Here is a 17,227-nt window from a genome sequence, read left to right as displayed (position 1 = left end):
ATAGCTTGGTATCTAAATAGAAGACATACATGCATGGCACGAAACGTTTATGGTGTCAAAGATATGCGCAGAGGTATTTCTTTAGATAAATGTATGAACTAGAACCCATGTACAATTGAAACATCACATGACCTGGTGGTACAACACGCTGACATGGATCAATCTAGAACCTTTAATTTATGCTAAATTATACATTAATTCAAATCATTCATGTTTCATGTTTCAAAAACCAAAGATGTGGCCACACTGTGACAGTAATATCCTTATTTAGTCACAAATAGAAATGCACAGACTTTATTGAATCCTATCATCAAATTAAAAGGTAAATCATTTTGTAAATTTTAGTAATAAGAAAAAAGCCATAAGGTGGAGATGTTGAAAGAAAGCCAATGTACACGAGGAGATTATCAGTGTTATTTTACTTCATATCTTATCACTGGTTGGTTGTAACTGATAATATTTGTGTTAAATATAAAAGCAGGAATGCACAGTACAGTAGAAGAGAAACAGAAAACACCTAAATTACAATAAACCTGAATATGATGTCATTGTGTATGAAATACCTCAATGCTTTAAATAAAATGAAAAGTTCAAATGTTTCAACTGTACACATTTATATAAATATGGAGATATTACAGACCTGTTTCATTAATTGGTAATATTACATTTTTTTAAAGCCTGTGCTTATTTACTGTAAGTGTTGCCTGCCACATCAGATCAGATACGGAGCTGTACACTGTAACATTATCAGGATGGTTATGTTTAATGAGGTAAAAGGCTAATTTGTTATTTTATGACTTTTCAGGTTACTTTAAAAAGGCAATTTAACACAACTTTTATTTAAGGGCATAGGAAATACTGACAAATTATTGCCGTTGAACGTTATGTAATTAAATAGTAATACAACCAAAGGTTATATAAAAAATTAATTGCTGCCTTAAATATTTTTGTTGATTTACAAGTCATTTCAACTTACTATTATTTATCTTGACTAGAGATGAGTTGTTATAACTACAGATGAGTTGTTATAACTTGTAAAATATGGTTGAAAAATGACTTGTAAATCTGAATTGATTCAACAAAAAATTTAAGGCAGCAAAGATTTTTTACAGTAACGTGTTGTGGCTGCACTGTAAAAAAAATCCTTGTGCCACTTAACTTTATAAAAATCTAAATGATAAAATTCAAGTTAGCTTAAGTTATTTCAACTTTATTTTGAAAATGTATGGCAACTCGTCACTAGTCATGAAAGTTAAAAAGAATTGTAACTTCAAGTTAATTAAACTTAAAAGTGTAATTGCAGCAAGGATTTTTTTTTACAGTGTGGATTTAAATGTAACAGTGTTGGGAAACACTACACTACAGGATACTAATATATAGTCTAATATTGTCTTCTACAATAATGTAGTAGAATATTGTCTTGTACAATAGGAGACCTTAGAGCCACTATTCTAGAAGCTGTATACTCATGAGACAGAGAAAATCTTTTAAACAGCGTAAGTTTACATAATTTCATAGTTTATAGTTTCATAGTTTACATAGTCCCTTATTGCTTTTACAAAACGGTTACCACATACTGTAATAAACACATTAACACAAATGTTAGTTTGAATGTTTTGTCCTGACATATGAACAGTAACAGAATGTTGCTATGCAATAAAAATCAATGATCAGCTATGGGTGATATGCTGTGTTTACATTTATGCTGGATGAAAACAAATTATGATTACTGACCAAATTCCATAATTTCTACAATGACCAAATTGTTCACGCAAAGATCAATTTAAAAAATATGATATTTTAGATTACAAGGAAACTGTCTTTAAAATATAAAAATAAACCAAACCGATCAAAAACCCCATTGACTTTCATAGTATTTAGTCAGTGGGGCTTCTGATTGGTTACAAACATTCCTCACAATCATTGCCATAGCCAGGGTTTGAAAATTAGTGCAGTCTAGGGCGGGGTGTTAAGAGTTAACAATATCTTAAACATTAAACACACTTTTTGAAGTAAACTTAAATGTACTATTTTTGCACACTAATTTAGTATACTTTTCCATGTGCACTGAAGTACTAGGCTTAAGTAGAACTTTACTTTTAATTAGTTTGTTTTAAAAATGCAATTGCTACTATTAATGTGTAGTTTTAGTACATTCAAATATACTTTATCTTTACCTGGGATCTGTCTTAAACTTTTTGACATTTTACACTTTGGGTACACACTCTGTCTGTTTGTACTGGGGGTGGACTGTTAAATAAGGGTGGATTCTTTTTCATGCAACAATTTTTATTATTGTAATCATTTCAATAAGCAATATTATATGAACAAGATTTTTACAAGATATTAAACTATTTGTGCTCTTATGGTTGTTTTCGGAAGAACGAAAATGAATAGACAATGATGTCCAACAAAAAAAGATTCACTGTTACAACAAGAAATTTATATTTTGGAGCAAATGAAAAGAAAATTTGTGACAAAAAACTGTTCTAAACTCAACATTTTACTAAAACACATATTAAATTATACAAAAAAGTAGTGCTTTTGGTAATAGCCTTATTTTTTTATGTTTAATTACACAGAATTCATGATAAATTAATGTATTTTATAAAATGTCATAAAACTGGGGCCCCCCTGGAACCATCTCACGGCCCCCCTGGGGGCCCCGCCCCCCAGTTTGAAAACCCCTGGTCTAGAAGATTGTTTTCCTTTAGTCAGATAGCTCAGATAGCAGACAGAATTTTTCCTTAATTTTTCCATGTTTACCATTTTGGGGGCCCTAAGCAAAGTCCAAGCACCTGGGGGCCCCCATTCCCCAACATTGCCTAAGGTTTTTAATTTGAATTGCACAACAGTAATATTGACTATATATAGGATAGACATATATAAACCAGATTCAACATAATACAAAATTGTGACAGTTTGGTAGCCTGACGTTGCCATACTCAATTCTAGTCAGAATTTGAGTCTGATACCGCTCCATTGAGCTATAATTATGAGGCGTGTCTCAACCGAAAAATGCCTCTGCACTCAATTGGATAGACCTACGACCAATCAGAGCAACGGAGTGTGTGATGTATGTTGAAATTACGTATTTGCAGCCTGACCGAACTGCTAGTTTATTGACACAACGCTACAATGACACAACATTGTGATTATACTGAGTTAGCGAATGTACATCAACACCTATTATGTTTACAACATTTCGTTTATATCACAACATGAAGTATTTACTAAGTCATAGAGTAAGACTATCTCTTACCATTTGTACGTTAGGTGAACTTCATCCACGACAATACCCATTACGTTGGCTTGAAAATATTGGAGCCTAGCATGTCCCTCCACTTATTCAGCAACCATGATTCCGGGCTTCCGAAAAGAAGCTGGCAACGACCGCCAACCACATCCATCCCGTCGTGCACGCTGAGTTGCATCGCCGTGATAACGTTAGCCATTTCAGTTGCGACCAACTTTTGCCGAATAGGAAGGACGGCAAAAACATCAACAAATGCCCTGCTCGCGTTTCTCTGTTCCTCTTTTAAAATCAATGCTCTGTCGATATCTTTTAGAACAGACTCAATGTCAGAATCCACACATCTGAACTCTACAGCGGCAGCCATTCAACACACGCGCTCTTTGGTGACGTGGTTCATTACGTTACTGTTGATTATCTGTCCATCATCGTATAAAGCCCGCCCTGACAATTTGATTGGTTCGACCAGCATTTGTCTTAGCATAGTAGCTCCTCAACGGAGAAACCCCAGACCGATCTTCCCGTTTTCAAATTCTTGTGGGCGGGGCTAAGATCGGCTGGCACCCAGGCTAACAGTTTGGTATAAAACAAAAATTATTGGTTGAAAAAAAATAGTGCCCATTGTCTTATTCAAAGTGATACAGAAACATACTCTGTAAAATAAATAAGGGTCTTGGTTTTACCTTAAGCCAGTGATTCCCAAACTTTTCCATCAGGCCTCCCTTTTGTTCAGAAAATATTTTTAAGCCCCTTTCAGATGTATCCTTTGCTTGCAAATTCCTTGTAGGATTTATTTAAAATAATGTAATTAATACAGTACTAAAAAACTAAATAAGATAAAAGGGAAAGCATTAGATTACAATTCAAACTAACAAACTGAACAAACAAACACCAGCAAACAACGTTGTAAGTTGATTATTGCCTGGATTTATAACGGGAATTACATAGCTCTCATTTTCATATTGCAGAAACAAACTTACTGAGATACAACAAGTATAGACTAGACATACACTAAAGATAAGATTTTGATGACATTGATGAGATACAGAATATGATTTATGTATTTTCTGCATGAATTAAACCTCTGCTTGGTGTCTATTATGTTTCTTCCTGTATGTGTGTCACTGATCAAACCAAACCACCAATCACAGGTGTGAAGCCCAAAGTCTCAAAAGTCAACTTGACAATCGAGAGAGTCTAGCGAGCGCTCATCCCAGCACTTGCATGTGCTGTCGAAGCTATGCTTACCACGCCCCCTTTTATAAATCTGCCCGTAATCATTAAATAAGAATTCATTACATAAGTTAACCGCTTGTGGCCAGTAGGGGGCACCCCAAGCCCGCGGGGCCCAACGCAAATGCGTGGTTTGCGTAGTGGATAAACACTATGCTACAAATTATCTTTGTCATATGTAAAACAACAATAAAATTGGCGGCAAGTTTGTCTGCATGATCATCAAACAAAAGGTGGAGGTATTTTTTTAAAGCATTATACCACCTATCAAAATGATAAATACATTATTTGATCTGTATAATGTTAATTTTGACATTAAATGCATTAATTTTGCATTAAATGCATTAATTATGTAAATAAAGAGACGGACTCTGTTATTGCAGAAGGTGCTAGACATCATTGTTGGTGGGAGGGGCCCCTTTTCGTTCTTTGCAGGGGGGCCCCACAGAGTTGTGCTATGCCACTAATTGAATTGCTAAAACACTACGTCTAAAAAGGAATTTTAATTAATGGGATCTGGCAACACTGCATTTTTATTTGTTTTTAATTTAGGCTTTTATAAGAGAAGAGAAAAGAACTATAATAAACTGTGAAAAACACAAACACATTATATTTGCATCATATTACTTTATTAAAATTTTAAAGATTATTAAAAAAATTTATTTTTTATATTTTATATATTACTTTATTTAACCACTTAAGATGTAGCAGCTTGTGTAGGTAAAAAAGAGACAAATATGCCTGCTATATATATTTTATTGAAACTGAAACAAACAAGTGGATTTTCTTTCATAAGAACAACACACTGAACCTTGTTTCAATTTACATTTGAATGTATTTAGCAGTGTTTTATATTGATTGTTTCATCTGCTTATGGCCAGTCGCAACATTTGCAATCGTCAACAAAGACAAGACCTGGCTGGCAATGTTGCAGGTATGTGTTTTCGCGGAAACAGTGGAAGTAGGTTGTCTCATCGGCTGGATTAGGGTACAGCCCGTCTGGTTTACCAACACAGAAGGAGGTTGAGGGGTTCGCAGTTGTGGTGGGTCGTGGTGGAGAGGTGGGCTTGGGACCGAAACCTAGTGAAAAGAAAATCAGCATTACACGCTCAGCATTTAACAAAAGAAAGACTATATAAAGCATTCATCACATAAGAAATGCTTGCAAAATGTTTACCTAGTGAGTTGCGCAAATGGTTGACAAGAGGGTAAGATCCTTGGGAACAGAAACGCCCTGAAAAATCATCCAAATCTATCGAATACACTGAGACTCCACCTAGACCAAGGGAGTTGAGCCACTCCACCTGCCAATATCAGAACGGGAATGGTTATCAAACATTGCATTGCCTTTGCGTAACTTCATATATTTAGGACAAAAGATAGTTTACCTTAGCAGTGTAGCTTTCAAAATTCTCATAGCCCACCCAGGCCTTTCCTTTAACTATATAGGGGACTTTCTGATCATCAATCCATTCCACATTGGCATTACTCACCATAGAGCAGATCTGTGAATCAAATAACATTTCAGAACATCTGTGGGGCCAAAAGTGAACAAACATCACACATAGATTTGTAAAGATAATATTAATACAATACCTGACCCAATATTTGTGCCATGTGTTAGGCTAGTAAATGGTAATATAATTAAAAGTCATAATAATTATAAGTATTATAACCTCGTAATAGGACCAGTAGCCTGCATCACGTGTGTAGGGACCAGCATCAGCGGGGCCGCTGGCTGGGGCACCAAGACCTGTTTCTGAACTGGACAGGGTGAATGTGCGTCCCCATGTGGGGAGGACAATGAAAAGTCTAGCAGGAATAGCTCCTCCCTTCAGCCAGTGTGTCACTGAGGCATTCTAGTCAAAAAATACATTAAATGACTTCTAATGCTTTAAATATATGGATTTAAATTTGTACGTATGGTTTGTCAGTCTTACGACATTGAGTTCAAGGGCGTTTCCACTGTCCAAGTTGCTCTTAAAAAGAGGACTGTTGTGTCCAGTCACTGGATCCCAGTGCCCATGGTAGTCGTAGGACAAGACGGTAATGAAGTCCATCAGTCTATAATGACAGAAAGGTGGACGTTAAACACTTTTCAAGCACACATCATGGCCTGAAGAAGTTTGAAGAGGTATTTACTTTGAAATTTCAGGGATCTCATAACCCCTCTCAATAGTGGACTTTACAGAAGCAACCTTGGCAGAGAGAATCAGAGGGGGGTTCTTTGTGTCGTAGGCCTCCTGTTCGATAGCTTTTCTCAGATCCTGAGAATTTTGAGACAGTTGAAATATAGTCAGAAATATAGGAAATGACTGACATACGACTCATTATCTAAATCGTAAGTTATATAGACACGATATAATAGTAATAATGTTAGATTAGAGTCTCAGATCCTTGATCAATTCGGTGAATCTCTGCTTGTCATCAGGTGGACTTCCATTCTGTCCAGGATACTCCCAATCCAGCTCCAAGCCATCAAAGCCATGGGCGCGCAGGTACAACATTGCAGAGCGAACGAAAGCTTTGCGGTTTTCTGGAGTTGATACCATCTGAATAAATCTGTAGTGCAAAGAGGAACTTAAGTAACCGGCTATTTATTTGTTAAATTTATAGTGATAGAACATACGTTTATCACTTAAGTAATGTCTAATCACTTACGGACTGATGCCGTTGGTCAAACCTCCAACAGACAACATTGTTTTCAATGTGGGATTTCTATAAATCAAATTCAAAAATATTAAAAAGATCACTTGCAAACAGCTTTCACATTTAGATCATGAACAACCAGAAGAATTGAATAATTTAAGTTGGCTTGTTTAATAATTTGCATAGCTTTTGCTCACATTGTTTTTAAGGCATTTAGAGACTTGAACATGATGTCGTCATTCCATTCAGTGTTTGTAATTTCATTGACGGAGTTAATGGTGGCCAGAGAGTAGATCACATGTGTGCAGAGGAAGGGATCAACATTGTCTGGGGTGAACTTTCCATTGCCTGGTCTGTACTGGGACCAGTTGGTAATGTAACACGCCAGTTTTGCAGAGTTCACTAAGAGAAAGGATTAGTTTATATCATAATAGTTATATGTTCAAATTTAAAAAAGGAATATTTATTTTGCTTCGGTGCTTTTTTGCACTTATTGTTTATTTGCAAAAAATAGTTTGATTAAAATTAATTCTTACCAATCTGAAGTGTTAGCAGGAAGCCCAGCCCTGCACGAAAGATAAGAGGGTTATGTACCGAGTAAAACTGTTTTCATAGCACATTGTTTTTGCCAAAAAATTGAAACGTACCTGCTAGGAGAGTAAATTTAGTCATTTTAGTGTTGAATCCAATGACACAGATTCTTCAGAATTGTATAATGCTGAAAGAAAAAAATAAAAGAATTCACATGACACTTTGTCACTACTTTAGTTGCATATAGCTGGCATTCAATGAATGTTAATGTAAAAAATGTGTGCACATAAACAGCTTTTAGAAACAACAATAACAAAAATGAACTAAAATGAATGTTAGGAAAACTAAAAAGCTTTGTTACCTGAGCCAGTGTCACTGAGAATGAGCTGTTCGGGAAACCTTACCATATTTATACATTATTAATAGTTCCAAAGTACAGGTGATAAGTGTTAACTTCATCAGAACTAAGCAATAAATTAAGCATATAAGTCATATAACTTGCATATTGTTGGATGATGTTATTATCTTTGAGGTGGTTATGAAATATCGTGTCATTTACCTTCATTTATTTAGCAGACAATTTTATTTTAGCAAGCATATGAGAAAGGCGAGCATTTTACATGGTGCTAGAACTGAAAACATAAATATCCAATATCATTATTTAAATATAATATTCAAAATGAAAAAAAATATATACAAAAACCAATAGCATATTTTGTAAAGATCATGTTCCATGAATATATTATGTAAATCTCCTACTGTAAATATATCAAAACTTTTTTGTGAGTGGAAGCATTTGTTAAAGGAAAACACCACCGTTTTTCAATATTTTACTATGTTCTTACCTCAATTTAGATGAATTAATACATACCTATATTTTTTCAATGCCTGCACTTTTAATTTTTGTACAGCGCTTTGTGAATGTGTTAGCATTTAGTCAAAAAATGTGTTAGCATTTAGCCTAGCCCCATTCATTCCTATGAGTTCAAACAAAAGTTTTATTTTGTGCCACTATACTGACTCGTGTAACTACTCATGTAACAGTCTTTAAATAAGAAAAACATGCAAGTGTTTGGTGGCTTATAAATTCATATCCTGTTTGGAGCCATAGGAATGAATGGGGCTAGGCTAAATGCTAACACATTCACAAGGTGCTGTACAAAGATTAAAAGTGCACGCGTTGAAAAAAGATAGGTATGTATTAATCTGCTAAGTTGTGGTAAGAACATAGTAAAATATTGAAAAACGGTGGTGTTTTCCTTTAAAAACTTCATTTGAACAACATTAAAGGTGATTTTCTCAATATATCGATTTTTTATGCAACATCAGATTCCAGATTTTCCGGTAGTTGTATCTCGGCCAAATATTTTCCTATCCTAACAAACTATACATTAATAGTATGCTTATTTATTCAGCTTTATGTGATGTATAATACACAGGGCTTTGCAGAATGTATATATATAAAACTTTGCATTTGCAATACATTTGTTTCTGAATTTTGTTTATTCTATAATCATAAATTAAGCATGCATGTTTGTAGGATAACAGGCATCAAAGGATTTGTGCACGTGTCATGTTAGTAATTAGTGTATTATAAATTGTGCATGATTCAGATGTATACTATTTACCTTTTAATCTTATCTACAGCTATACTGATGGTGAGAACCAGTAGTTAGTCATTTCCACAGTTTATCACACTTTCTCACACACTTAAGGGCATTTTAGCATCTTCAATGCATTGGAAACCAGGGAAACTCCACACAGAAAGTGTCAAGACCAATAACCTTCTTGCTGTCTTGCTTCTTGATGTCTTTTATGTTGCAGACCTGCATATAGTGTATCTTAACTAGTGTTTATTTGTTGAGTTCGCATCTATATTTGCATGTGCAATAAATAAATCAACAACAAATTACTTATAGGTACTTCAAATACAGTCAAAAGTTTTTTTTTATTGAAGGATATTTACAAGTGCTGCATTATTCACATTCAGCCCACAATGGACAGGCTCGACATTTACAACAACTGGGGTACATGGTAGTTCAAAGACACAACTTGTTGACATCACAACCTGAGTGAGCTTCATGAAAGAAAAACTATAAGCTGTAATCGTACCTACAGCCAGTTTGGAATAAGTTGTAAAATGAGATGATACAGATCCAAGACCAGTTTACCAGCTAGCAATAAAGCCTGAACAAGAGAGGGCAAACCCCACACAATGTGATAAACAGCAAAATCATTACAGATCAAATAAATGATGGGAGATAAAATACAATCATGAAATTGTACATAGTGCACACATAAAGTCATTACAAATTGCTTGAAAGAAGAGTACAAAAGTTTTGGTTTGCAGTGATTTTTGAATGCTTCTACATTCTCATACTGTGATGAGAAGTGTAAAATATACCATTTTTATTGAACCACTAATGAGCTACAAATGAAGCGTTTTACGCCTCAGTTGGCTAACTCTGCTCTAAACATCATTGAGTGATCATGAATCATAATTTTCACTATGCTCAAGAGTTATTGAATAATAATGTCACAGGTGTTAGAGAATAAAAATGTGTAAAAGCAATAAAGCACATCAAACAGTCAAGCACTCCTCACACACTCTGAAAATTGCAATATTTACATTAAAAACTTTTTAATACCACAAGAACTTATAATAAATACCAGGTGTGTACAGTAACATAATAAGACATGGATTATTTTAAGTAGCTGCCCTCATCCTGAAAGATTTTAATATAGAAAGAAAAACAAGTGCACACTGAATGGTTTTAGACTGAAAAAAGTCAAATATCACCTGCTACACTTCAAGTGCATTCATATTTTATCTGTTCCTGACACAAGGACAAAGCAAATGAGCAAATATCCAGTTTAGCATTAATTAAGAAAATGGCTTCACGTGTACCTTGCAAGGAATATTAACACTTAAAAAAGTTTTATAGTAAACTTATTAACTTGTTTGCTCATGAATGTTATCATCAGCATTGTTCAATGTCCGCGTTCGTGCTCGTTTAATGTAAAATTTGCGCCAAGAAGATAAAACGATTTTTTTTATCATTTCAACACTCAACGAAACAAAGCATAATGGCAATAATAATAACTGAGATAACAGTGATAAAGTTGGCGAGCCAAACCCACTTTAACAACAAGATAATCAGCTTCTGTTGTACCGCCGTATTCATCAAGACCTTTCATCTTTAAAAGTAACACACAAGAACGCTACAGTCAGGACCAACACATGAAACATTGTTCACAAATGTTGCCTCTAAATACATTATTAATAAAAATAAATAAATAAAAAATGTAAACAGTTATTTGGATCATTTTGCTGCCATGAAATAGCAACAAAGTATTAAAAAAAGAAAAAAAGATTTTGTTTTACTCAGTATGAAATCTCACAAATACATTGATGTGTATTCACTGTACAGTACTGTACCAGAAAATCAAGGCGGATTTTGACGATGTTGGTCAGCTGTTAGGATTTTTTTGAAAATATAACCAAATGCTGACATAACCATTGTTCAAGTTTAAATGTCCGATAAGGCAAGCTTCTGTCGATAAAATGTTACACAATCAAAGTCTAGTCTTCTACAAAGATTCCTTTGTATTCTTCAGTGACCAATCATCCTTGTACAAAAGCGTTTTATACAAAAGAATAAAATGACTTTCTTCACATCCGCACATTTCCAAAACTTTACATCCCACACTATTCAACCGACCATTGCAAAAAACCTTCCTGCTCAAAAAAGCCCCCCCCCAGAGGAAAACCTGTTTTTGTCAATTATTTTGTGATATTAATGTGAAATGGCTTTTCACAGGCTAAAATCACAATCCCGATAAGTCCATGAGAAGGAGTGGCAGTGCAGTAAATACCAAAACTGATGTGCAGAGACTCTCTGAACCGCCAGATGTGTTCTGGACCATCATTCCAGTTCCTGTTTATCAAACAGACAGACTTTCAGACAACATGCCATGAAAAAAAGATCTTAAGGAGAGATTCACTCAGAATTGAATTCTGTCAATATTTGCTCACATCCTTTCAAACCCATTTGGTGTTGAATAAAAAGGATTCCTGTGTTTTTTCATACAACAATATCAGTGCATAGTCACTACGTCTATCTAGGTACAAAATTATAAAGTCTGTATAGCACAAAAACAGCATAGAAAAGAAACAAAAACTGGACATGGGTAGGAAATGATACGAGAATAAAGAAAGAAACTTAATTTAATTCTTTAATACAATGGTTAAAATTACTTAAAGGGATAGTTCACCCAAAAATGAAAATTCTGTCATCATTTACTCACTCTTATGTTGTTACAAACCCGCATACATTTCTTTGTTCTGATAAACACGAAGGATAATATTAACCAAACCTTACGTGGACCCCATTTACTTCCATACTAGAGTGCGGATCGGGCCACATTTTTCTGTCCGAGCCCAAATTTAACCATGCGGCTCGTGACGACACATCGATGTCCTAAGACAGTGGTTCTCAAACTGGGGTCCGGGGCCCCCAGGGGGGCCGTGAGATGGTGCCAGGGGGGCCACAGTTTTATGACATTTTATAAAATACATTAATTTATCATGAATTTTGTGAAATTAAACCTAAAATAAATAAGGCAGCACTACTTTGTATAATTTAATGTTTTGTTTAATTAAAATGTGAAGTTTTATAACTGTTTTTTGTCATAAATTTTCTTTTGGGGGGCCACGAAGGAATGCTACGTACACAAAGGGGGCCACACGCTGAAAAAGTTTGAGAACCACTGTCCTAAGACACGAAACGATCGGTTTGTGCGAGAAACTGAACATTATTTATATAATTTTTTACCTCTAACGGCGCATTCACACGGGGCGTCAGCGTTAACGCTTCCCATTCACTTTTAATGGGTGATGTCATGCGTTGCCAAACTGAATTGTGGATCTGTCGGCGCCACATCAGTGCCATTGCTCGCGGCAGAAGTTGAACATTTCTCAACTTTTCAAGCGGCAATTCATGCATCAGCCAATCAGATTGCCTCATGCAAATAACCTAGGCAGAGCCAGCCAATTACGTTTATGGAAAAACGGAGCATGTGTTGCGGCCACTGTGATTGGCTGTTGGCCACGCTTCAGACAAGCCATCCGTTAAGCGTTAACGCTTTTGCCCCGTGTGAATGCGCCGTAATACAACACTATCTACAGAGAAACGGGACCCCTGTATAGTGTACGCTCTCATGCTGTGCACCCAATACAGCAGGTGGCAGTATGCACCTATGAAGTTGTTTCACAACCCACTATTAAACATTAGATGAATAAGAAGGTGATGTGAACGCGCGTGTTTCATTTTATGATGAACTATCGCTTTAAACAGGCTCATTGGCTACCTACATATTATAATAAGCTGATTTAAATTTCAAATGTGCAATGCCTTATTGCGCTGAGCCCGACCCGAACCCGAACATAATTTCTAAATATCTAACCGAACCCGACCCGGCCCGTCGGGTACCGTCGAAATCGGTTCAGGTATCCATCCTCTAGGAAAAAAGAATACTATGGAAGTAAATGGGGTCCGCGAACGGTTTGGTTACAAACATTTCTCAAAATATCTTCCTTTGAACAAGAAATGTATCTAGGTTTGTAACAACATGAGAGTGAGTAAATGATAACAAAATTTTATTTTTGGGTGAACTATCCCTTTAAGATTTTTTGACACAAAAAGGTGGCTTATGTTTAAAATAGTATGAATACTAAAAAGTGACCCTGCCTGTGAAAAGCCAGCTAAAATCATCTTAATGATTTTCTATAAAAAATATAACCTTGATATTATTAATATTAATTGAGGAAGACCATGACCATGAAAAATTTACTAAATCAAACTTTGACACTGCTAATCTCATAATTTAGATTATGATACTGTAGCCTGGATTTTACAGACAGGGTCACTAATCTTCTTTCTGAGATCCATATACCTGAATCTCGAGACACAATGGTCTCATGGGCCACTCCGTCTCCTCCATCACCCCAGGAGCGGATCTCAAGAACCACATAGCCGTTGTCTTTTGGTAGCGGAAGATTGATGGACGTCTTGCCTTTGTCCAGTATCTTCAAAGCAGACTGGCCTTCATGCTTGTAAAGGACCTGGCAGAATAGTTAAGAATCAAATATTTTATAAAAGGTTGATACATGGGACCTTTTAAGCAATTTAAATATTTATTTTTATATCGTTTTTAATTACTTACAATCTGACAAAAAGAACTGAAATTATTTTGGAAACATTGTGTACAATGTTGCACAGAAAGGCACAAAGGACTTTTCTCTAAGCCTTTGGAATGCATTATATTATAAACATGTTTGCCGTCTTTCATAACCGGACAAAAGACATCGATAGCAATTTCTGTCACAAAGTTTCTCTGCCCATTTCAAAAGGTTATCTCAGATATCACGAGTGATAACATAAGGTTATCTCACGTTGACATTTTACTGACAGGTGATTTTCTGATAGAAAAAGTTACATTGTCAGACCAAAATCTAATGGAATTGGTTTATGACGCAAAACCATTTGTATAAAATGTGACTTTAATTCTAGATAAGATGAGAGGTAAGATACAGTTGTGCCAAATGACAGCTCTTTGCGCAGGTTAAAAAAGTTTTATTAAAAGTTTCGTAATAAAACTGGTGATTTTCTGATAGAAAAGTTACACTGTGAAACTGTAGTCTAATGGGATTGTCTAAATGTGACTTTAAGTCTACATGAGACGAGATATAAGATTCAGTCGTGCCAAATGTCACCACTTTACACAGGTTCAAAAGGTTTGTTAATTGTTTCGCAATTTTTTTTAAAGGGCACTATACTGGTGGTTAATCTTACACATCCTCTTGTGTGGTATTTATTAAAAGGGAAGTTTCACAAGACTTTTTAAAGGGGACATTCCATGAAAATCAGACTTTTTTCATGTTTAAGTGCTATAATCGGGTCCCCAGTGCTTCTACCAACCCAGAAAACATGAAAAATAGCAACACTGTAACTTTGTTTTGGTAAGGCTCTCTCTGCAAGCATGTGAATAAATAGGTCATGCGGATTTCGCTCCCCCCATGACGTAGGTAAGGGCTCCTATTATAATGATACCGCCCCTTCAACTGCGCTATCCAACCATGAAGCTACCTCGAGTGAGAGTGACCGAGAGAAAGTATGACTGACAGCATGACGCGTTTGTATTCCCTCAAACACAAACAGGAGCCTACAATCTTATAACTTGCAGAGGTGTCAAGTAACGAAGTACAAATACTTCGTTACAATACTTAAGTAGATATTTTGGGTATCTATACTTTACTTGAGTAATTATTTTTCAGACGACTTTTTACTTCTACTCCTTACATTTTCACGCAATTATCTGTACTTTCTACTCCTTACATTTTAAAAATCGCCTCGTTACTTCTTTTAATTTCGGCTTGTTTTCGTTTTTTACATTCCGGCTTGTCATCGTTAAAAAAAAAAAAACCTATCTTGATAAATTGCATCATCCGGATGAATGCGAATGTGGTTGGATGAGAAGTATAAACATACACCATTCCGACACCCTATTGGTTTGTACGCAATCCCCGCCGTACGCAATCCCCGCCCCCCCAGCTGACTGCAGATGATCAAAAGTTTGTTCGATAGCGCTGCAAAGATAAACTTAAAAGAACCGCGAGAGCGATTGCAAAGCAGTTGGAGCAGTTTGCTCTCGCGATGCTTTGATATCATCCGCCATCCGTTTGTACAGTAACAGACTGCGGCATTCTGCCTTCAAATGGAAAAGGACGAAATAAAACTCGCGCATCACTTTCAGGTCAGTGCACATTCACAAGCCTGTGTAAATATATAGCTGGCTGCTGACACCAACGCATCTGTGTGATTTAAATAGTATAACAATGTACCAATTTAAATCATATAACTTTAGTTGTTCAACTTAAATGACATTGTGCTGCGTTGCGTTTTGAGGCATGGCAAAGATATCTATGCTAAAGACATCTGTTGTTTTGTAATAACTGCCCTAAATTTTATTTGCATTAACAAAACCTACTTAGCTAAATGCTTGAGTTTTAATCAATCAAACACATAACCATACATAACAACTTTTGCTTTTGTTAATAGACATCATCTGTTTCCTTAAACCTGACTTTTAATTTACTTACAAGAAAGACAGTCTTCAAAATTACTTGGATTTACACTGACATGTAAGATCAGCTTTGTCACATTAGATTAAGCTGAAGTCCATTAGCTACACTGGGACAGATGCAGAAATATAGGCTTTAATATATAATTGCATATGTGTGTAATTGTAGATTGTGTTGCTGTGAAAATACAATTGTAAATGATAACAATAGCATATTTCTATCCTCACACATACTATAGTTTGTTGTTTTTTAACTAGAGAGGGCACCACTGTAAAAGTTTGGCCAGCAGCGGCCCTGCTCTGAATTTTGACTTTTTGCACCATTATAATATTTGAATATTTATATATAATGCTCAGTAGTACACATATAAGGTTCTTTAATGCAGTGGTTATGAAACCATTTTTTTTGCGGCCTCCCTTGTGTACAGTGGATTCCTTCACAGCCCCCCCAAAAAATTTTATGACATAAATCATTCTAAAACATAAATTTTGAATTAAACAAAACATGTTAAATTATACAAATGTATTGATTTTGTTTAGTAGCCTTATTGTTCTGAGGTTTAATTACACAGAATTTATAATAAAGTAATGTATTTCATGAAATATTATAAAACTGGGGCCCCTGGCACCATCTCGCGGCCCCCAGTTTGAGAACCACTGCTTTAATGTACTTGTTTGCATTGTACTAAAATGCGTTCATTTTTAATGGGCATATACCGTATGCAGTTGAAACAGATATAGCCTAGTGCAGGGGTAGGCAACATGGAGTTCCGATGTCCTGCAGAGTTTAGCTCCAGGTCTAATCAAAAGCCCCTGAAAAAGTCACCTGAAACTGCAGGTAGCCAAGGTTTTGTAAGGGTTGGAGCTAAAATTTGCAGGACATCGGCACTCCAGGACTGACATTGCATACCCCTGGCGCTAGTGCATCCCACATTTTTTAACATTAACATTTTAATATGACACTATAGTTATTATGGCCTTAAGGAAAATTTTTTAGAGGAGATAGGGTAGTGCACAATAGGCCCCTGTGGTGCGGCCTAGGCTTTTTTCCGTAATGACATTTTTTTCCTTACATTACTTTTACTTTTATACTTTAAGTAGTTTTGAAACCAGTAATTTTTCACTTTTACTTGAGTAAAAAGCTTGAGTTGATACTTCAACTTCTACAAAAGTCTTTTTAAACTCTAGTATCTATACTTTTACTTGAGTAATGAATATGAGTACTTTTGACACCACTGATAACTTGTAGTTTTAATATTTCTAAAGATTGAATTAACGTTCTAAAGGATTAACCTGCAAGAGAGAGAGCGAGTGAGTAAGAGAGAGCGAGTAAACGAACGAGAGAGAGAGAGAGAGAGAGAGAGCAACGCGACGGTTCGCTTTCAAGTAAGTTATGTTTAATGTGTTTCTCTGAAGTTT

General features: G+C 35.6%; 2 protein-coding genes across 2 annotated transcripts in view; both read right to left on the bottom strand.

Annotated features, from left to right (window-relative positions):
* Positions 1-5,224: 5,224 nt before the first annotated feature.
* On the bottom strand, positions 5,225-7,906 carry chia.1 (chitinase, acidic.1). Its single transcript, XM_073876066.1, has 11 exons — positions 7,783-7,906; positions 7,672-7,701; positions 7,333-7,537; positions 7,148-7,204; positions 6,885-7,048; positions 6,629-6,755; positions 6,427-6,550; positions 6,163-6,345; positions 5,875-5,991; positions 5,664-5,790; positions 5,225-5,566 (listed from the first exon to the last, which is right to left on the bottom strand). The coding sequence occupies exons 1-11, from the start codon at positions 7,805-7,807 to the stop codon at positions 5,358-5,360; spliced, it is 1,368 nt and encodes a 455-aa protein (XP_073732167.1). The 5' UTR covers positions 7,808-7,906; the 3' UTR covers positions 5,225-5,357.
* A 1,680-nt stretch (positions 7,907-9,586) lies between these two features.
* Positions 9,587-17,227, bottom strand: part of cntn2 (contactin 2) — a 44,788-nt gene continuing 37,147 nt past the window's right edge. The window contains exons 22-23 of the mRNA XM_073876065.1: positions 13,622-13,790; positions 9,587-11,604 (exon numbers count right to left, since the gene is read on the bottom strand). Coding sequence (XP_073732166.1) covers positions 11,495-11,604; positions 13,622-13,790 — 279 coding nt within the window. The 3' untranslated portion in view covers positions 9,587-11,494. The remainder of the gene's footprint in view (positions 11,605-13,621; positions 13,791-17,227) is intronic.

Source organism: Misgurnus anguillicaudatus, chromosome 14 (assembly GCF_027580225.2).
Source record: "Misgurnus anguillicaudatus chromosome 14, ASM2758022v2, whole genome shotgun sequence".
NCBI lineage: Eukaryota > Metazoa > Chordata > Actinopteri > Cypriniformes > Cobitidae > Misgurnus > Misgurnus anguillicaudatus.
The sequence above is the reverse complement of the archived record's forward strand: the minus strand, read 5'-3'. Positions and strand labels throughout refer to the sequence as shown.

Excerpts from the sequence above, each read along its gene's own strand:
- chia.1 (XM_073876066.1), bottom strand. The coding sequence starts at position 7,807 with ATGACTAAATTTACTCTCCTAGCAG. Across the intron at positions 7,049-7,147 it reads TTGACCAACGGCATCAGTCC|ATTTATTCAGATGGTATCAA; the intron begins GTAAGTGATTAG and ends TTTGCACTACAG. Across the intron at positions 6,756-6,884 it reads GAGATTCACCGAATTGATCA|AGGATCTGAGAAAAGCTATC; the intron begins AGGATCTGAGAC and ends CTCAAAATTCTC.